The sequence below is a fragment of the Triturus cristatus genome, chromosome 11 (genome assembly GCF_964204655.1).
Source record: "Triturus cristatus chromosome 11, aTriCri1.1, whole genome shotgun sequence".
Taxonomy (NCBI): Eukaryota; Metazoa; Chordata; class Amphibia; order Caudata; family Salamandridae; genus Triturus; species Triturus cristatus.
In genome coordinates this window covers 184,750,899-184,773,278 of record NC_140594.1, presented here as the reverse complement: position 1 = coordinate 184,773,278, position 22,380 = coordinate 184,750,899, and the positions used below count along the sequence as shown (strand labels likewise).

Genomic DNA, 22,380 nt, shown 5'->3' with positions numbered 1-22,380 from the left:
GCCGAGCGAGCTTGGAGAAGAACCTATAGCCCCGCGCAAAAGACAATTTATTTGTCTGTTTTACAAATTTATAAAAAGGGCATTCTTGAGGCCAAAACAGAGTTCTATACGAGCAGGATAATGGCAGCAGAGTCCTGCTCGAAGGAAATCTTCTCTACTGTCCATGAACTGGCATCATCCAGTAGAGCTACGGCCACTATCCCCCCTTCCCAGTCCCTCTGCAACTCGCTCAACGAGTTCTTCATTGACAAAGTTGCCAAAATTAAACTCAACATCCCCCCCCCCCGCCCTCCCCCACATTTGTCAATCCCTCCCCACCCCCTACGGCCCTTAAATTGAACACTATTCCGCTGTTAACCAAGACACACTTCCCCCGCTGTTTCATCGGGTTAAATCGGGTTCCCCCCTGGATTTTGCCCCAGCCCATATCCTCAGGGAAATCTATCTAGCTTGCCCCACCCCACCCCTGACTCTTCTTAATGACTCGCTTAGAAATGGCATTGTCCCCAGTCCACACAAATCAGCGGTTGTCATTCCTATTATAAAAAAACCTGACGCCGACTTATCCTCCCCCTCCAACTACCGCCCTATCTCCCTTCTGCCCTACCTAGCAAAAGTTCTTGAAACCCATGTCACGACCACCCTGAGTACCTATGTAGAGGCTAACCATTGCCTCTCCCCTTGTCAAGCTGGCTTTCGCCCCCTGCACTCTACGGAGAAGGTGGCGATCTCAGTAATGGACGAGCTGCGTGAAGGTATTGACATCAACCTTCCGCAAGCCCTGATCCTCCTGGACCTGTCCGCCGCTTTTGACACGGTGGACCACTCCATCCTCCTCAGCCGTGTCAGGGCGGCGGGCATACAGGGCTCGGCCTTCTCATGGCTTGAGTCCTTCCTAGCTGGGAGAGCTCAAGCGGTCCATCTGGCTGGCTTCACCGCGGCCTCCCGTAAGGTGGAGTGCGGGGTCCCTCAGGGCTCATCACTCTCCCCTCTCCTATTTAATCTATACATTTACCCCCTTATCTTTATGTTACAACAGCTGGAGGTCACGGTGTTTAATTACGCCGATGACCTCCAGCTAATCTTCAACCTCTCCCACTCATCTTCATCCGCCCAAAATGTCCATACAGTCATGACGTTCATTCAGGATTGGATGAACTGCAACCACCTCAAACTCAACCCGGACAAGACTGAGTTGGTCTTGACCGGAGGTGGTTGCAGCCCGTGGTCCCCCTCCTTCTGGCCCCCGTCACTTGGTGTCCCTCCACTCCCCATACCCAAAGTTAAAACTCTTGGGATCTTTCTGAACTCACAACTCTGTTCATTCTCAGGTTGGTTCAGTGGTCTCTTCCTGGTTTTTTTCCCTCAGAATAATTAGGAAAGTCTCCCGCTTCTTTTCTCCCTCTGCTTTAAAAATTATCGTGCTGGCCATGGTATTATCGCGCATCGATTATGGCAACATAATCTATAATGGGGCTCCTGCCTATGCGATCCACCGTCTGCAGTTGGTACAGAACCAGGCTGCCCGCCTGATTCATGGCCTACCTAAATACCATCGGGCCACTCCACTGCTCAAAGCACTACATTGGCTTCCGGTGAGAGAGCGCGCCCTTTTCAAACTTTGCTGCCTCACTTTCCATGCTAGGTCGGGTACTGCCCCCGAGTTCATATGCTCAGCTATTAAGCCCTACCTTCCGGGCAGAGAACTTCGCTCCACTCATATGGCTCTTTTAGCTATCCCCCGTTTTAAAAAACAGAAGTCTGGTGGAGCGAAGTTCGCTGTTCTTGCTCCAGTCTTCTGGAATTCCCTTCCTGCTGCCCTCCGCACATCGTCTTCTTATCTACAGTTCCGGAAGGATCTCAAAACCTTCCTATTTGTGCGAGCTTACACTGCCTAGCCCTTCCAGCTGCTGCCGTCCACTGCATCACCCATAGCGCCATGAAACCGCCTGGTAAAAGAGCGCTGAATAAAAGTTTTTAAATTCAAATTGAAATTCAAAATGTGGTGGTATTGGAGGACGGTCATGTATGGAGTGGGGACAGAGTAGCTATGTAATGTTCCACCCTGCTTCTATTATCTATTATGTTGGGTAAGGAGATGTGTTGTATCTTCCCCTTTACTCCCACCTTGGTACCTTCCGCCCACCCCCTCCTTCCCACTCACCTTGGTATCTCCTGGAGCTTATCTTAGAATGTTGACATACCGCTCGCGAGAGCGGATGGCCTGAATAAAGCTACAGTTATTCTTCACCCTTCGGCTTCACTTTAATTATTACAGCTATCACAAAGCAAAACGTACTTTATCTGTTCCTCCTAAGCCCACTCAACACGAAAGATAGGGGCTTCAATGGCATTTTTAGGGAACTTTCCCTTAGATGACCTCTGCAAAGCAGCTACATGGTCTACACCGAACACATTCACAAAACACTGTTCTCTGGATGTGCAAACAAAACAACTAGCTAGTGTGGACCAGGCTGTACTCAAAACACTATTTCACACTACTGCAGCAGGTACTGGTAGTCGCCGCAAAGGATGGGTACTGCTATACAATCTATGCTAAGTGTGTGATCTGCAGCTCATATGCCTCGAACGGAAAATGCTACTTACCAGTATGCATCTGTTCTTGGCATGTAGAGCTGCAGATCCACACACGCCCACCCGTCTCCCCGGCTACCTTTAGTAGCATTTTCCATATAGAGCTATATAAATAGATACGCCAACACATGATGCTTGTTAATGTTTTATTTGCTTGATTAAAACCTTATATATAAATACCCATATGTACATTGAAGCCGCAGCCTTTGACACCATTTCCCACCAGACTCCACTCAGGAGATTTAGGGACATCGGCCTTCAAGGGAATGCTCTGAAATGGTTGTCAAACTTTCTGACTGATAGAACCCAGACCATTAATCTGGGCCCTTTTTGCTCTAAGACCACAAGAGTGACCAAGGGAGTACCCTAGGGCTCCTGTTTGAGCCCTACACTATTTAACATTTATTGTTACTCTCTTGGTGGGTGTACTGAGGAATTTAGGATTTATTCCAATCTCCTACGCTGACGATACTCAGCTCCTACTTTCCTTGGACAATACCAACCCTAACATTCAGGCCACCTTCTCGGAGGATATGAAAGTCATCACTGATTGGATGACGGATAATTTCCTCCAGCTCAATGCAGGAAAATCAGAACTTATGCTGTTTGGTGAAGCGGTGGTGAGGTGGTCTTCAAGCTGGTGGCCAGAGGAATTAGGCCCCGTTCCAATCTCGAAACAGGTGGTAAAAAACGTAGGGGTTCGCATAGATCAGAAACTAACACTAGGGGAGAATGTCTCCACAACTGTAGGTGCATGCTTCCATACACTCAGTCTTCTTCGAAGAGTCTTCCCCTTCTTACCTTCCTCTTCTTACCTTCCTCTACGTGGAAAACTCTGATCCAGGCACTAGTGTTCAGCCGCCTTGACTACTGCAATGCTTTGCTGATTTCAGCCTATGAAGTCTCCTTAAACTATTTGCAGGTAGTCCAGAACACTGCTGCCCGCTGGTTGCCAATGCCCCTCCTAGAACAGCTTCCCTCCCCCTTCTACAACAATTGCATTGGCTCCCAGTGCGGAGCAGATTACATTTAAGATCTGCTGTAGTATGGTCTATAAATCGCTACATGACTTGGGTCCCAGTTATCTATCAGACAAGTTTGCCAAGTACCTACCATCCAGGTCCCTCCGTTCAGGGTCCGAATCACTACTTTGCATCCCTCGATTCAAAAAAGCCCTCTTGGGTGGTAAAGCTTTCCTCCACCTAGCCCCGCTCTACTGTAGCCAACTCCCCATTCACTTACGTTTTGCCCCGATTACCTGAAATTTAGAAACCTGCTAAAAACCTTGTTGTTCTGATGTGCGTCTCTTCCTGGTAGGCTGTAGCAGTTACAGTGCGGAGATACCCTTTGATTGGTTGATTCGGGCGCTTTATAAATTAATTAATATCAAATATTTACGTGGTCCGCTGTCAACATGTCATGTGGTCAATTTGTTATGGTTTAAAATAACTGTCTAACTTATATATGCATAAATATACACATGATACTTATTGTAGTTATTAGTAGTGGGCTTTTATACTTGCGCTTATATGTACATAGGAGCATCAATTTTGACATGGTCCGATGAGCTGCGCTAAGGTTATGTATCCAACTGAAATATCGTTAATCAAGGTAAGTAACTTTTTTTTTTTTTCTTTTAAAAGAATAAAATTAGGTGCCCATGCTTTTACAGTTTTTGCTGTGAAACCCCTCTGGTTGTGTATGCTCTCTATATAATACATTTAACTTAGACATGTTGTTCCTTCCTGCTGAATGATCTATCTGATTTCGACACTCCGGTTTTCAAATAAAGTAGTTCCATGATCTAGATGTTGAGAGAGCTATATTTTTATATGAGACTGGAGACAGGTCTATGAGCATTAACCATCATAAGTAATGTATATTGTGTTACTCTAGTGCAAGTTAACTTTCTGCCAAATGTTGATACGTATTTAAGACTGTCTTATATATGTTATTTAAGATGAGGCTTATGCCACATTAAAACTGTTGAATAAAAATCATAAAAAAATCAGTTTGTTTATTCTGGACTGGCAGACTAATTCTTCAACAGTACTACTGAAGGGCAGCATTAACTGTTTATGCTCTTTTGGATGCATGCATTTTCCCTGATGTTGTTTTCATGATCATTATTTTCGTTTTACTGTTAGGAAAGTCATGCTTGAAAACTGATTTACAGTATTCAGATTACTACTGTCTGCTGGCTGCTCACCTGCTTCTGGACGTGTGGTTAGATGGAGGTATGTAGCAAACCCATTTAGCTACGAAAAGTTTGTCAGAAAGATGTGTATTGTATTTAGAGCAGTTCATTGCACCCTGAAGGGTAGATGTTACAATTTCATATAATGGAATTATGGTGGCATTTACATATCACACAGAAAAGGTGATGGGAGGCTACTTTCAGAAAGTCTAGCTCAGGGTAGCACTTCAGCCCAATGTTCTTGGCTCTCCAAGCCACCTCAATTTGGACCCAGCCATATGCAAATATGACACAGTGAGAACAATTGGCTGGACTGCTACCCGAGCGGTTGCCAGTGGTTAGACTTATTGCAAGCAGCCTCCCCTCACCTTTTGTGTGTTTCATGTACCGCACTAAGTGACATTGGAAGCCCAGATGTAGGTCCCATGCTTACTGTGTCACTGGAACTAAACTGTACCTGGCTGATGAGCCCATAACGAGGGCGAAACCGGTCCTGGGTTGATTGTGTTCCGGTTCAGGGAGGACCTGGCTTGGCAGATCGGGCTGCAATGTTCCTATGAGGAAAAGTATCAGGACTGATTTGCATATGGCTGTGTCTAAACTGAGGTGACATGGTGAGAGCAACAATGTGATGGACTGCTACCCTAAGTGATTGCCAGTAGTTAGACATATTGTTGCAAGCAGCCTCCCATCACCTTTTCTGTGTTTCAGGCATTTACATGTCCGCATATATAAATGTGACCTGCTAGTGGGCAGTGACCTTTTTTTCAAATGTGTTGGATACCATTCTCGGAAATTTACATCTCCTCTGTCTCCAATGGGTAAATGGGGTGGTCCTCGGGGCTGGACTGTCTGTTGCAGGCATCATGCGTTTACCCAGGCTGTTCAAAGGGTGGGGGCCGGTTTTGCAGCAATGGGGGCCGGTTTTGCAGCAGTGCTGCAATATCAGCCCCCAGTAACAAAAGCAGCAGTGTTGGGGCTGGTATTGTTAGGCAGCAGCGCTTCATGCTTGCATGCCCCCCTCCGCCCCCGGCCGGTCTGACAAAATGTCGAGGGCTCCTTTGGGTTCCCAGTCTGACCAATGTGGTCCTTGTATTCATGCATGCTTGAATAAATGGCTTCTAGCTTAAGTGAGGCTTGCCATCTACTGGTAAACGTTTTGGTGGATATTTCTAACTGTAGGTTCCACACCAATAAAAGTTCCCCAGATACCATACTGAATCTGTAAGATTTTAAGAGCATGGTTCCAGTGCTCATGTAAGTGAAGCCTTGTGGCTCTGGGTAGACTTCTTCTGGCCCAGAACTGATAATGGAGTCTCATATATGTACCACCCCTGCACTTTGACCTCCATTCTTTTCATTCTGTGCCTTTTACACTAATCTGGAGCTCACTCACCACTTTTCCTCATCACGTGACTAGTTAGGTCTTGCCTACGCAAAGCGCATTCGCTGCATAGGCAAAAAGACCTTTAGCGATCGCTTTGGCTTGACAGCCAAAAACGTACACGCGTTACATTGGCAACGCGTGCACATCTGGAGATTCATTTGCGGGAGCGAACGTTTGGCGCCATATGTTATCAATTATCGCGGCGCTCCCGCAAGTGAATCTCGCAGGCCCCCCCCTCCCCACATACTCGTGCTTGTGGCGGCATCCACCTTGCGGTAGCGCACAGGGGCGCGTCACAAGCATGAGTGCAGTGCTTGAAAATGAGCAGACTGCGCATGCACGCAGCACTCCCGGGCTCTCTCGCTCTCTCTCTAAACACCTGCACGCAGTTGCGTTAATGGGCTTTGCTCCCTCGTCATCGTCCGTGTTTTTGTCTAAAATAGAATGGGTTCACAACTGCACCCTAAAATAAACGTACATTTCAGGCCGTAACTTTTCTTTAGTTTCCAAATGTGCTTGTTAAGCTGCTGCATGCTAGAGAAGCACTCCCTTGTTAAACAATGTGACCTATATCTGCCTTTACTATTTTGGCATTTAATGACCGATTCCAAAACGCATTTTTTCAGTTCACTCTAACTTTTTCATTTGCAGGGTTTCCAGTCTATGGGCCGTGTATTCCTAATTATTCTATATTGGGCGGTGAAGTTACAGTTTCCATACAAGAGTTATGGCCTCAGAATATGGAACAGCTCCTTCATCGTCCAAATCTATGGCAGCGCTGCCACCAGGTCGCCCAGACAGCAAGCTGAAACCCATTTTTGTTAAGAAAATCAAGAAAGTACTCATATTAATTTAAATAAGGGCTAGTCTTTTGGGGGATATAGTCATGCCGAAGTTTTGTTAGCCGGCTAACTCTTCATGGTTCAGGGAAAGGTAAGTGAAGCTTTCTTCTTCGGAGAAAACATCTGAGACTGTTGCGCTGTTTCCAGTATAAAACCGAACCAATGCGGTCCAAATTGAATATTGTGATGTATGGGTATTTATGTAGCGCTTTCCACATCTGTATCAAGGAATAAGGTGCTTTCATATTATAGAGCAAGTGTGTTCTCCGCCTGTATTATAGGTGTGGCGCTTTGTTTCCATGGTGGTCACCGTACCCCTTCCATCCAATTCCTGGATGCCCTAGAATGGGGGGGTGTGTCAGTTAGCTTTAGATGTGAAAAATAGGTGTATTGCATGCATTGTCTAGTTGTGTAGAATTGTACGCTGAGCTTAATGGCACATGAGCATACGTGTTACTGAGTGGGGTGTTAGGATAGATCAGCTGCACATGCGAGTACTTAACATTTCTTAATACTGATTGTAAGATGAATAATGCTGATTCTGGTGTTTGCATGATCCATGGGTTGGACAATTGAACAAGACGTCCAATATTGTGAGTATGAGGCACATCCTGCAATGGTTAGCTAAAACTTTGTGACGTTAAAGCCTCAATTATTAGGATTGTAATTCATGTATGCTGTGGTGGCACAGCCAGACTTCCCCTTACTGTGTTTGTTGGTAGTTCATATAAAGTGTTTTTGGATCACTTTAATAAATGTGATTCATTGAGAGCATGGAGTCTTAATTCGGAAACAGCAATGGTTTTGTTGCTTTTCTGAATAAGACGTGGTTCAATGTCCTTAGTTTCTTGGGTAACGTATTGTATAGTTTTCTTGTTGGTACTGCGAACGAGCTACCACCTATAGGGGTTTTCTTGAAAGGTTGGATGGTTAGTAGTGGTGAATCTTTTTCTGAGGTTTAACTTTTGGCTAAAGAGTATGACAACATTTTATTTTTTATATATAAATTGGGCCAAGTCTTAGCTTCCTTTTTGAATCTTGACAAGGAAGGTATTCTTTTGACGTTGGGTGGCAGCGAGTTCTAGTTTCTAGATTTACCCTGTCAGTATTCGAAGTACAGTAGCCTCTGTTGTTGGGTAGGCTCTGTTATAGGGTTCCCATGATGTTGAAGGTGCTTTTCGTCACATGCCTTTTGAGTAACTGTTTGGAGTCCATGGTCATACCCAGGTTCTTTAGTTAAGTTGAGCTGTGTAAAAGAGATCCATAAGCAGGTTGTTGTCGGGTCATCATTTTTCCATAATCCATAGCTGGCTCAGTTTTAAAGGGGTTTAGTTTTAGATGACCTTGTAGATTTCATGAGACTTCGAAATTTATTCAAAGGTAATCATAAAAGCGCATACAAAATGAAATGAAAAAACAGCGATGATAAAAACAGGTACACTCTTAAGATTCAGTAGTCGTAAAAAGCTACTACGGAATAAACCATAGCGTACAAACACTTTGATTGTGCATGTTAAAATAGTTACAATACAGTTAGTATTACCGTGCCTTACATTAGACTCCCTGCTTACATCCTTCCCCAACAACTCCTCCCAGAGTCCAGCCCCACCGCTTAACTCGGAAGATAGCATCTATGTTAACACCACCACACACAGACTCGCTGACTGTTCAGGCGTGGCAGATTCATCTGGTGTCCAAATGTTTCTTCACGTGAGCACTCCTAGGTTTTGGTTTGCATTTTAACATAGCTCAAACTCAACCCTAAGGTAATTGTAGTTCTTTACATGAGTATCAGTTACATAAAATGAAGTAACATATATTTTGTAGGCACAGGGAGATTAAATGATTTGCCCACAATCACAGGATGTTGCGCCAACGCAGAGACTCTGAACTACTTAATTCACAGATATAATCGGATGTAGTAGGTGACACGCATCCACGTTTTACAGAAGTACACTTTTCTGAATTTTCATGTCATCCTATCTGCAATCAGTCCTGGCTTCCCTGTTTGCCCAAATTGTGTGATCCTAGACAAATGCTGTATATCATCAGGCCTCCACTTTGTTTGTCATTGCATAGGTGAGGTCAACAAGGCTGGTGTACAGACAGTCCGGTATCAGGCACCCTTATGACTGGCTTTATCCCAAAATCGCTAGCCTAATTACCTGTAGATGAACCAATGGCTCAAGAAGACATTACATAGAACTGTGGCCAAGGGGCATTAAAGGCTGTTGTTGCCTAAGCAATAACGACCTCTGCTACGTATGCCTTTCCCCCAACACCTCGTCCAACTGTCCGGGCCTACTACTACACTTGACAGATAAGGTAAACACCGCCGTACACACTTGCTGACTGTTCTGTGTTAGTCAACTGGTTCCAACTTCCTTCTTCCATGTGGGCGGTGGTGGGCACTGCACGCGCTCCTAGATTTTTTATTTCGCATTGTTATATAGCCCAAACTCAACCCGAAAGTATTTGAATGCTTTTACATGAGCACCAGTTAAATAACCTACGGTCACATTCATTTTGTATTATCACAGCGGTTCCTTTTGGAAAAATATATATGTATACTGAAATCAGCACAATTGCATAAATCAACCAGCATTGGCATGGCCAGTAGTTCTCGCCTTTGGGACCTTATAAGTGTTTAGTTATCCAGCACAATATCCTTGGTGCAACAACATCAAGTGTTGCATGGCTAAACAGTTATAAGGTCCCAAAGGCAAGACCTATGGGCTATGCCAATACTTTTTTTTCTGACAGGTTATTCTTCCCAACAGGCCACCAAAGTATTTTCACTCCTAAACCTAGAGGGTTTAAGCCATGTATGCACTGTGGCAAGTAGATGTCTGTGAAAGATCCCCATGAAGAGTGCCTATGGTGTTTGGGTTCGGAACATGACTCCAATTCATGGGCGAAGTGTGCGCGTATGACCCACGGGCAATCTGGAACCGTAAAGCGAAGCTGTACATCGACGAACACTGAAGAAATCTTGGGAGTCTGGCTTCCACCCAAAGACTAGGGCATTGTCCCATTCCTACTCTCGAGTCTGTTCCCATGAAAGGTCAACGTCACAGTCCAAGTCTTCTGTTAACTCAAAGCAGAAGCACAAGCAGGCCTACAGATTCATCCCAGACTCACCACTCTCAAACTGAGAGGACATCAGGGTCCCTCGTGATCACACTCCTGGTCTCCTGTCAAACAGAACATTCTGCAACTGATCCCGAAGCACCTTAACTTTCCAGTTCTGTTGGTGCAACCGATCGAGGCTTTCGAGAGGCCATGTTGCAAATCTTTAGCTCCCTCTGGCATGCATTTGGGCCCCAGGAACAGTGGATGCCTCCAGTCTGTTTACCACCGGCGGGTCCACAGTCTGCATAGTCAATGCCACCTAAAATTGTTTCGACGCTCAAGCCTACTTCCAATCCAGAACCAAAACCCACGCCAATCCCTTCGGCATACGCCAGACAACATACCGCATACCTATAATACTATCCAACTCCAAACCAAATTAATCTTGGCCTAACCAAGGTGACTTCCCGAAAACTGTACTGATGCACCCAACCCCTTTGCAATCTGACGCAGACAGAAACGTGCCTTTGTTCGAGGCATATGAGCTGCAGATTACACACTTTTGCATAGCATAGATCGCCATCTGGTGTTGGGCCCGGATGTTTGCAGTTTGTTTTTCCTCTTGGAAAGTCTTTGGAAGTCACGAGGTCGGTGACTCCTCCCTTGGATGGTATTGTGCATGGGCTTCGGCTCCATCCTCAGATTGATTTTTTCCGCCATCGGGCTCGGATGTAATACTCTGTGCTCCGGTTCCGAACATTTCCGGTTCGACGATAGAAGCGGAATCCTCGCTCATCGCGGTTTTGTTCAGATCCAGATCTCCTCAATCACCTTCTCTTCGACACATCTTCGATTCCAGTCGTCGACGGCGGCCTTCTGGCCTACCCAAGCTCCGGTCCAGGCTGATGGAAAGAACTCCTTTCAAGAAGTGCCCTCGATGTGGGTCCAAATTCCCCCACACCGATCTTCAGGAGTTGTGCATCCTCTGCCTCTCCCCTGAACACGAGGCTCGAGACTGTCCGGCCTGCAAGTCTTTCAGATCGAAAAAGACTATTCGAGATCGAAGGGCCAGATGGAACATGGCGCACTCCTCGACCTCCGTTCCAGTCGACATCTTCGGGGACGACGTCGAAGATCCGGGACAGCAGCACACCGAAGAGGACCTTGTCAGTGCTTCCGAAGCTGACGACTCAGATGTGAAGGACATCACCCCGGCGCAGAGGGTCATGAGTACTATACCCCCTCCCGTGCCGACACCCAAAAAGGCTTCGTCCACGCCTTCGCCTCCGGGCCTAGGCAAGACCAAAGACACTGCTTCAAACACCCCACCTTCGGGCCCGGTGAAGAATCCAAATAAGCCTTCCGGCGGCTCGGGCTCGAACCAGCCCTCCAGCGGTGCCGAGAAACATACTTCGGCACTGAAAAAGAGACCAGCCTCTACCTCGACACCGAGCTCCGCACCAAAGTCCTCGGTGTCGAAACCCAGCCTTTCGGTACCGGCCAAACCCCATAAGGCCCTCGGCACCGACACTTCCACGCCGAAGCCCACCTCTGCGCCGACCAAGAAATCTGAGGTTCCCAAGCCCAGTGCTAAGCACGGCACGGACAAGCCTAAAAAGTCATCGGCCCCGAAACCTTCAGCGCCGACGGAACAAACTTTGTCACAGGAACTGTTTACACCGGATCCCTTGCAAAAGACTCTTACCAAGGATCCAAAAACTGGACATTTGGCACTCTCTTCTAAAGAGAGACATTTGGACAAACCGGCTCCGCCTCCACCTCCAAAGAGGAAGGACTCTGCTACCTCCCCTTTCAGAATGCCTTCCCCACCTCTTCCACCCTCTCCACCTCCGCCCCCTCTGCCTTCTCCATCCCCACCTCATCGCTCCCCGACCCACTCTCCAGACGATGATGATCAGGGGGACCCATATTACGATCCAGGGGATGTGCCCCAAGACCCCACCCCTACAGGATCCCCAGACCCATGGGACAACTACAATAATCCAGACATTCCAGATGTCCCTCAAGATGACCTTTACCCTTTCAGGCCATCTCCACCGGAAGACTCATTAGGTTTCCACCACCTACTTAGAGGGCGGCACTTTATCACGGGGTAGAGCTACACACTGACCCAGTAGAGGAGGATTTCCTCCTTGACACCTTTGATACCGCACATAGGTCTACCTCCATACTATCTATGCTCAAGGGGGTGATAAAACATGCGCCAGAGGTTTTTAAGGACCCAGTCAGGGCTAGGGTCATTAACCCACGCATAGAGAAAAGTACAAAGCTGCCCCCACAGATCCTGCCTATATCAAAGGGCCAGCGCCACTGGATTCCCTGGTGGTTTCCACTGCACGGAAGAGGTCAAACTCCCAGGCGTCGGGCGAAGCACCACCACCTGACAGAGTCAAAGCTACTGGACACGTCAGGAAAGCGCACTGCGTCACAGGCAGCCAATATATGGTGTATCGCCAACACTCAAGCGCTATTGGCCAGATACGATAGAGCGCATTATGATGAATTGGAAACCATAATGCACCACCTCCCAGAAAGATACAAGAATAGGGCCAATGAATTAATTCAAGAGGGTAAGACTATAACTAACACCTCCATACGCTGTGCCTTAGACGCAGCAGACACAGCCTCCAGGGCCATTAACACTAGCGTCCTCCTCCGTCGCCATGCTTGGCTGAGAGTATCGGGCTTCAAACCTGAGGTACAGGCCTCCATCCTAAATCATCCCTTTGACCAAGAACACCTATTCGGCCCAAAGGTGGATGAGGCCCTCGAGAAAATGAAGGAGGACACGGATACGGCGAAATCTATGGGAGCCCTGCAGTCACACCCTCCTAGGCGCTCCTTTCGCCGCTCTTCCTTTCGGGGTACAGCTAGAGGCTACTCCTCAGATAGCGCGTCCACTTCCTACAAATCCCCTGCTCAGTCCACCTTCACAAGGGGTTATCAAAGAGGCGGCTATAGGGGCAATAACAATAAAGGCAGAGGCAAAACAAATACCGCCCGCTCTGCCACACCGCCTACACAATGACTCCCCCCCCCCCCCCCCCCCCCCCCCCCCCCCTCTCCATCCAGACCATCCCACTCCAGTCGGGGGCAGACTACAAAATTTCATTCAGGTCTGGGAGACCATCACCTCAGACAAATGGGTGACCCAAATTATTCGCTCAGGGTACTGCCTAGAATTGACATCTACCCCCCCCCAAACATTCCACCCAGGCAACGCCCAATGTCACAAGAACATTCCACATTACTAAAACAGGAGGTAATCTCCCTCCTACAAAACCCGGCAATAGAACAAGTTCCCGCCAGTCAGCAAAATTTAGGGGTCTACTCCCTATATTTTCTAATACCAAAAAGGGACGAGACTCTACGACCTATTGCGGCCTCTAAACACATACATACATTCGGACCATTTTCACATGGTAACACTTCAGCAGGTACTTCCGCTCCTCTCTCAGAACGACTTTCTCACCACACTGGACTTGAAAGACGCATACTTTCACATTCCGGTACACCATGCTCACAGAAAGTACCTCAAATTTGTAGTGGACGGGCAACACTACCAGTTCAAGGTGCTCCCATTCGGGGTCACAACAGCACCAAGGGTATTCACCAAGTGCCTAGCGGTAGTGGCGGCACACCTCAGAAGACAGCACATTCACGTCTTCCCATATTTGGACGACAGGCTCATAAAAGCCACGTCCTACAACCAATGTGTACATCGCCACTACAATCCAACTACTTCACCAGCTAGGCTTCATGGTGAACCACCAAAAATCCGAGCTAACACCATCCCACATAAAGCAATACCTCGGTGCCACCATAGACACCTCAAAAGCCATAGCCTACCCCAATCCTGCCAGGTTGGCAAGCATTCAGGCTTTGCGTCAAAGATTCATACCTCAACACTCTCTTCCAGCAAGAGTGTTTATGCAACTGATAGGGATGATGGCCTCTTGCATTTTCATAGTGCCTCACGCAAGACTCCAGATGCGTCCACGCCAAGAGTGCTTAGCGCGCCAATGGAACCAGGCCCAGGGGCAACTGACGGATTTGGTGTTGGTAGACGGTCGCACCCATCGCTCTCTGCAGTGGTGGAACACCACAAATCTTTCCAGAGGTCGACCGTTCCTGGACCCAGTTCCACAAATAATACTAACAGACGCATCGCTCTCCGGCTGGGGAGCTCATCTATTACACCTCACAGTGCAGGGCACATGGACGCCGCAACAAAAGTTACTCCATATCAACCATCTGGAGTTACTGGCAATCTTTCTAGCCCTAAAATCCTTTCAAACACAGATTTTAGGCAAGGCAGTCCTCATTCGCACAGACAACATGACGGCCATGTATTACATTCAAAAACAAGGCGGCACACACTCTCCACAGCTCTCTCAACGAGCACAGAGCATATGGAGATGGGCAATTCAACACAAAATCTTTCTCCTAGCCCAACATGTCCCAGGAGTCCAAAACACCATGGCAGATATGCTCAGCAGACAGACGCAGCAGATCCACGAGTGGGAACTTCACCCACAGGTTCTTCACCCGTTCTTTCAGATGTGGGGGCATCCACAGATAGACCTCTTCGCCACCCACGAAAACAAAAAATGCCCAAGCTTCGCCGCCAGATACCCACACCCATTGTCCAAAGGCAATGCGATATGGATGAACTGGTCAGGCAAATTTGCGTACGCCTTTCCACCTCTCCCACTAATTCCATTAGTGGTGCGAAAGCTACAACAGCATTCCCTCACACTGATCTTAGTAGCTCCAACGTGGGCCAGACAACCGTGGTACACCACGCTGCTGGAACTCTCGGTAGTACCACACCAAAAGCTACACCTCTCACCATGCCTCCTAACCCAGAACCATGGAGAGATCAGACACCCGGACCCAGCTAAGCTCAACCTTGCGATCTGGCTCCTGAGATCCTAGAATTCGGATACCTTAACCTTCCCCCTCACTGTATGAACGTCATCAGAGAAGCTAGACGCCCTACCACTAGAGCCTGCTACGCTGCCAAGTGGGAAAGATTTGTTGTTTATTACCATAACAACCCAATCAATCCTCTAGACGCATCCATACAGCACATCATATGCTACTTGCTCCATCTACAAAGGTGTAACCTAGCATATACATCCATTCGGCTACACCTCGCAGCAATTGCCGCTTACCTACAGAACAGACAGCACCTATCACTTTTCAGAGTACCTGCCATTAAAGCCGTCATGGAAGGCCTCAAACGAATAATTCCCCCCAGAGTACCACCCTCACCTGTGTGGAACTTAAATATAGTTCTCACAAGGCTAATGGGACCGCCCTTCGAACCTTTGCATAAATGCGAACTGCAATTTCTCACATGGAAAACAGCTTTCCTTGTAGCCATCACTTCCCTTAGAAGGGTCAGTGAGATACAAGCACTTACTATACAAGAACCTTTTCTCCAAATGCACCAGAACAAGGTTGTTCTCCGTACCAACCCAAAATTCCTACCTAAAGTCATTTCCCCCTTTCATCTAAACCAATCGGTAGAATTTCCGTTTTTTTTCTCACAACCTCAAACGGTTGCAGAAAGGGCTCTGCACACGCTAGATGTTAAACGGGCCTTACTATACTATATCCAGAGAACACAATCTTTCAGAAAGACCAAACAACGATGTCTCTTTCTCTACACCACACAAAGGCAACCCCATCTCAAATTCAGGGATAGCTAGGTGGATTGTAAAATGTATACAGATTTGCTACCACAAAGCAAAACAAACGCTATCTGTTCCCCCTAAAGCCCACTCTACACGAAAGATGGGGGCTTCTATGGCTTTTCTAGGGACCATCCCATTAGATGATATCTGCAAAGCAGCTACATGGTCAACACCGCACACTTTCACTAAACATTACTGTGTAGATGTGCAAACCAAGCAACAAGCTAGTGGGCCAGGCTGTACTAAAAACACTATTTCAAACCACTGCAACAGATACTGGTGGTCGCCGCTAAGGTTGGGAACTGCTATGTAGTCTATGCAAAAGTGTGTAATCTGCAGCTCATATGCCTCAACGGAATATGCTACTTACCAGTATGCATCTGTTCTTGGCATGTAGAGCTGCAGATCTACACACGCCCACCTGCCTCCCCGGCTACCTGTATCTGTTCCAGTCTATCTTATTTAGATACAACACACATGGGTTTATTCACTATTATTACTACGCTCCATCTTTCCCTGTTGGCGAAAAATAATCTGAGGATGGAGCCGAAGCCCATGCGCAATACCATCTACGGGAGGAGTCACCGACCTCGTGACTTCCAAAGACTTTCCAAGAGGAAAAACAAACTGCAAACATCCGGGCCCAACACCAGATGGCGATCTATGCTATGCAAAAGTGTGTAGATCTGCAGCTCTACATGCCAAGAACAGATGCATACTGGTAAGTAGCATATTCCATCCCAGCGCTCCACCAACTTTTTGGTTCAGATACTGATCAGAGCCAACCAGCCTTTGGAGGTGACAAGGCAGATGAGGGGTACTATTTTCCCCAACACTGATGACATCGTATACATTAACTTTCAAGAGGCAAATGGGCTGGACACTTCTGCACACTGGGTTGTGTTTCCCCCTGAACCAACTGAAAAGAGTCCCTCCTTCATTGTGATAATTTAGGTGTGCAGCATAGGTATTGGATTTAACATCTGCGAGATATAAAACTCAAAACTAATATCCTAACAGAGGTTTTGAAACTAGGACAAAATTAATCGGAACCCTTACTTACATTTATTGAAGCCCTGTCTGACACCATTATGGGTACCTGGTGTGAACCCTGATCCTCCCTGTTCCTAACAGGCAGGTTGCTAGACGCCACAGACTGGTGCCAAGCACCCTGATGTCTTGACACTGCACCCTACGCCTGAAAGTTGGGTGTTTGGAGCTTCCATCACTACAGTGAACGTTAGACTTTTGCCATGATGACTCCTGACAAGACGTCAAATTGAACTGAGACTGTGGGGAGATAGAGGTTCTCAGCCAGTCTCGCCCTTTAGTCATTTAGTGCCAGCTGCTTAGTGGACAGATATACCTATGCTTTAAGGGGACATGTTTGGCAAGATCTTGACAGCATTTTCTGAGGAATGTTCTGCCAATTTAGCTCAGCCACCCATGATAGTCAGGGCGCTGCAAAGTACATCTTATGCTTTGGGCTGGAGAATACCTACTGCTAGGACAGAAAAGTTGGCACCTGGGTGGCGCTTCTGCAGCACACTTGGATGAGATCCACTGGTTTCACACATGGGTCATCCAGATCATTCAACAAGTATATGCCCTGCCATTCCTTGCCGACCTGCCCCATATTCCACCTACTTCAGAACATTTAGAAGCACAAGCTGTTTTAACCTGTGGTGCCACAGAGATGGTCCTGGCACACTAAAAGGGAAACTGGATGTTACCCCTGTAATTGCCTCATGCCGAGGAAGTGTGGAGGACTTTGTCCTATTTTATATGTCGGCCTTCTGGGCGCCAGTTTGCAGAAAGACAAATTCAAGATGCTCATACTGACCCAGGTTCTGTCTGTAGTGAGTCTAGGAGAATGGATGATGGCTTTAGACCTGTACGATACCTACTTTCATGTATCTATCCTGCAGCCACACAGACGCTACTTGCAGTTCAAAGTGGATCAGGAGCATTTGCAATTTTCCATGCTCCACTTTAGCCAATAGCAGTTCCCTTTTGGTGTTCACAAAGGTGATGACTGTGGGTGCAGCACATCTTTGGAGGTTGGGATTTCCAGTCTTACACTCCCTCAACGACTATCAACGTGCCAAAGTCAGACCTTGCTCCTTCGCAGAGGCTCCCTTACATTGGAACCATCCTGGACATGGTGCAGTTTCGGCCCCTCGCTCTACCACAAAGAGTCCCAGACATTCGGGCTGTTATCTCGATGTTTAAACTTTGGTCCTGGGTCTTGATAAGAGCGGCTCTTGGGCTTCTTGGTCCTCTTGGCATCCTGCAATCTTACTAATCGACTATGCCCATTGACACATGCAGGCTCTGCAGTAGGCCCATAAGTATCAATGGGCCCACCACTAGGGGAACCTGTTGGATTCCTTCCATGTTTCAGAGGAGACTTCAAAAGACCAGCAGTGGTAGCTCAACCACAGTTGGTCTACGGCACACTGCTCTCCCTTACCCACCCATTGCGGACGATGGTCGAATGCCTGGATGGTGAGGGCATCTGGGAGAGGAGGAGATCGGTGGTTTTTGGTGGAGACCTGGTTTCACATCGACCTGTTGGAGTTTTTGGCCAGTCATCTGGCTGTGAAAGTATTTCTACTATCCATCAAAGGGGAGGCTGGTTCAGGCTCTCACGGACAACACCACACCATGTTGTACTGCAATAATGTGGATGAGTGGGTTTCTGGGGGCTGTGCCAGGATACTCTTTGTGGAGATAGCTGAAGCGTTAATTCATTTTCCTCGTTGTGAATTACCTGGCAGGATCTTTGAACACCCGGGATAGACAAACACAGATGACAGTGCCTGGCAGATCGCGAATAGTGGTACACCCCAAGGTGGCACAGAGCATCTTCACAGAAATGGAAATAACCCTGGTTATATCTTTTTGCCACCGTCGAACATGTGGTGTTCAACCTTTTGTTCTCTGGAGTTTCCAAGACTGCTCTCTCTCGGAGACACATCCCAGATAGAGTGGAGCATATCCATCCTGCAGCTGCAGCCTCTACTGCTCAGAGTTCTGAAGATATCCGGAATGACCAGGATTAAGTTATCCTAGCAGATCCACCATGGGCACTTAGAGTGTAATACCTGGAACATCTGTGCATGAGCATCTGCCCTCCGATCAGGCTATCGCTTCTGGAGGACATTAGGACCCTGCACAATCTGCTCCGTGCATGTAAATTGAGCTGCAACAGCTGACTGCATTCGATCTTCCACTAGAAGTCGTGGATATCATCCTTGCTGCCAGATGCCCTTTGACAAGGTCTGTCTTTTCCAGGCGCTGGACAAGTTTGTAGCCAGTTGTGGCACTTATAATGGTGATCATTACAGGCCAAACTGTTGTATGTTCTATTGTTTGTCTTATCTTTAGAACATTACTTGCATTAGGCACCTTTTAAAGGTGATCTGTTGGCCCTTTCAAAAATGTTACATTTAACCACCCACTGTCCTTGTTCAAGTTATCTCTAAAAAGGTTTTACTCTTTTCTAAAAGGTTTTACTCTTTTGCTTCCTCAAACTGTTTGTGATGCCACAGCTTAATCTCAGTTTGGTCCTCACTGTCCCGTGCATATGTATCAAACCAATGCACAGCTGTCCTCTGAATACGCCTGACTCCAAAGACTGTTTTTGATCGTGGTAACTTTGGCTTGCTGCTTGAGTGAACTCCTTTGTCTCTGTGCAGCTGCCATACAGCACTCTACGGACAGGGTGGGTTTGAGGACCGGGTATCTTTTCTGTCTCAATTTGGGACTGCTTTTCACATTGGGCAATCCATCACTCTACTTACCATATTGCTTTCTGAGACTCCTCTCTCAAAAAAGGATAGGAAACTTCATTGACTGGACCCCAAAAAAACGGTAAGCTTTTACATCGATCGCAACAAAGACCATCGGTGGATGCTTAGCTCATTGTTGAGTTCTCTCGAGCAACGAAGGGCAAGGTAGTGTAGGAATGGACTTTGTCAATGTGTATCATTCACCACAAATAAGATCTGCTGCACATTGACCAAGAACCAGCCTCAGGAAGGGTTGAGGACCTATTTAACCATAGCCAAGGCTACCACCCATTGTAACACGTTCATGAAGTACTACTGGTTTGACAACCAGGTCCAGTGGGATGGGCATTTCACCTGTTTGGTGGTGCAGGACTTTGTCTGAGCCATTCCATCGACACACCAATTTGGGAGGTACTGATGTGGTATCTTTTCTAATAGTGAGGAATCTGCTGTTAGAAGTTTTCATCAGAAAACAAATTGCTTACCTTTGGTATAGCACTTTCTTTTGAATAGTCTATCCACTGATTGCTCACTGCCCTCCCTCCTTCCTTATTGTGTGGAATTGTCTTCTTTACTGTATAAACCCGATATACTGGCGGAGTGGAGTCGGCCTGTAAAAAAAAAAAAAAACTTGCCCCAGTAAAAACTTTGTTTCCTAAAAGATCACAACCCTCCGCCCCATGGTCAAAAACTCATATGCAAACGTTTAAAGCGGAATTGGAGGAAAGACTACAAGGAAGCAGAGAAAAAGATATACAGTGCCTCGTGATACATAAACAACTCTAATTCAATGCAAAGCAAATGTTTGCAAATCGAATTAACTTAGCAAAAAAGTCTGCTAAAGAGTTTTTCAAAACTGTATCTAGCTTAGCATTCCTCTGCCCAACTAAAATTCAGACGAGCCAGGATTTATGCGAGGAAATCGCCAGATTCTTTCTTGAATAAAATAGAGGTCAACTTCTTGCCGTTTAAGTGTCCAAATACAGTAGGGACGGCTGTCCCTATGGAGAGCACAAGCCAGAATCCGGCTCCCTCCCTATTTTTGACAAGTTTGTGCCGTTATCCATAATTTACACTCAGAGGCTCCTCATGTCAGCAAGATCAGGCTCTCCCTAAGATCCCTGTCCAGTCTCTGTGGTCAAGCTGGCCCAGGACCTGTTGCCCTCTCAATCACCTCCCCTTTCAATGCAACGTTTGAAGCAGAGCACTTCCCTAAACTTTGAAAGATTGCCTCGATATTGCAATTGCTAAAGAAGCCCAGTTTGGTAAAAAATTGTTATGTTCCTTGGGATCCAATCTCACGCCTCCCGCTCCTAGCAACAATGAATGTGCAACTGCCTTTCTACGTAAACTCGAGCACTGGACCCCCACTCAATACGGTTTCAGGGAGGGACACACCACAGAGTCTGCTCTCATAAAATCTACTGAAAACATTAGGGTAGCCTTGTATCGGGGAGGCAAGGCCGCTCTGATTATGCTGGACCTATCCGCGGCCTTTGACACGGTCCACCATGATAGGTTGATGGATCGTTTGATGGCATGTGAGGTCCAGGATAATGCGTGGAAGCTCTTGAAGTCCTTCCTAATTGACAGACTACAATTTGTGACATTGGGCGAATTCTACTCCAAACTGCTCACCCTGCCCTGTGGAGTTCTGCAGGGGTCATACCTGAGCCCTACACTTTTCAATGTGTACGTGTCTTCGGCCCCCCCTGATCAGCTCCTTTTGCTTCTGCCTTACCTAGTATGCAGATGACACACAAAAGAGGTGTCTCTGCTGCCAGGACAGGAATTGGGAACTGGCCAACAGTTCCATGACTGAAAAGAAGCGGTCGGAAGATGGATGTCACAAAATTGTCTAAAGCTCAGTTCGGGCAAAACTGAGGTCATCCTATTTGGAAACGATCCTGTTCCGAAACCGGTCCTAGGATGCTGGTTTCCGGTCCAGGGAGGACCCGGCTTGGCAGTTCGTGCTGGACTGTTCCCATGAGGCACAGGGTCAAGACTGATTTGCATATGGCCAGGTCTAAACTGGGGTGGCATGGTGAGCAAAAGAATGATGGATTTAACCCAGATCTCTTTACTGGGGGGGAATGTTTTGATTTGTTCTGCATTCCGTCCATCAATTGTGTGTCTTTTGCTTTTCTATAGTAGGGCATAATTATTTTCTTTTTCATGGATTTACTTTCCTTAAGTTTAACACAGAGAATTTGGCTATAACATTAATTTGCATCTATTAATTTGTGTATGTGGTATATGATATACATTTAGTTAACATTTTGACTTTTTTATATATACAATTTTATTGGTTTTTGTAAACATCTCAATACATTTCTACACTGTGGCATATGACACACTTGATCAGCTTGCCAATCCCAGCCATTTGCCCCATATGCGTTCAAACTTGGCAGGACATCCTCTTGCCTCGTACACTATTTTTTCTTACATGGAGCACCAGTCCACTCCTTTCCGCCACTAAACGATGGTTGAGGGGGCAGGGTCTTTCCAGGCGCCTGCATTGTCTTTTTGCCACCATGTTTGCCTCCCCTAGGAGCAATTTATCGGCTCGGGAGCCATCCAGTCCCTCCATCACTTCCAGGAGAAGGGAAGGGGACTAAGTGGGACTGTTCAACCCAATATATCGCTCAGGTCTGCCACTATCGCTGTCCAGTAACTGATGAGGGAGGTGCAGACCATTTGACAGAAATCTGCGGGTTCCGCTGCACATTGCATTGCATGCAGGGGTAGGAAGGAATCCAGCCCGATGTAA

The 22,380-nt window shown here is 46.9% G+C and overlaps 1 protein-coding gene across 1 annotated transcript in view; it reads left to right on the top strand.

Annotated features, from left to right (window-relative positions):
- Positions 1-22,380, top strand: part of NAA25 (N-alpha-acetyltransferase 25, NatB auxiliary subunit) — a 792,299-nt gene that overhangs the window by 393,929 nt on the left and 375,990 nt on the right. Inside the window, exon 13 of the mRNA XM_085636118.1 lies at positions 4,743-4,832. Within this exon, the coding sequence (XP_085492244.1) occupies positions 4,743-4,832 (90 nt within the window). The remainder of the gene's footprint in view (positions 1-4,742; positions 4,833-22,380) is intronic.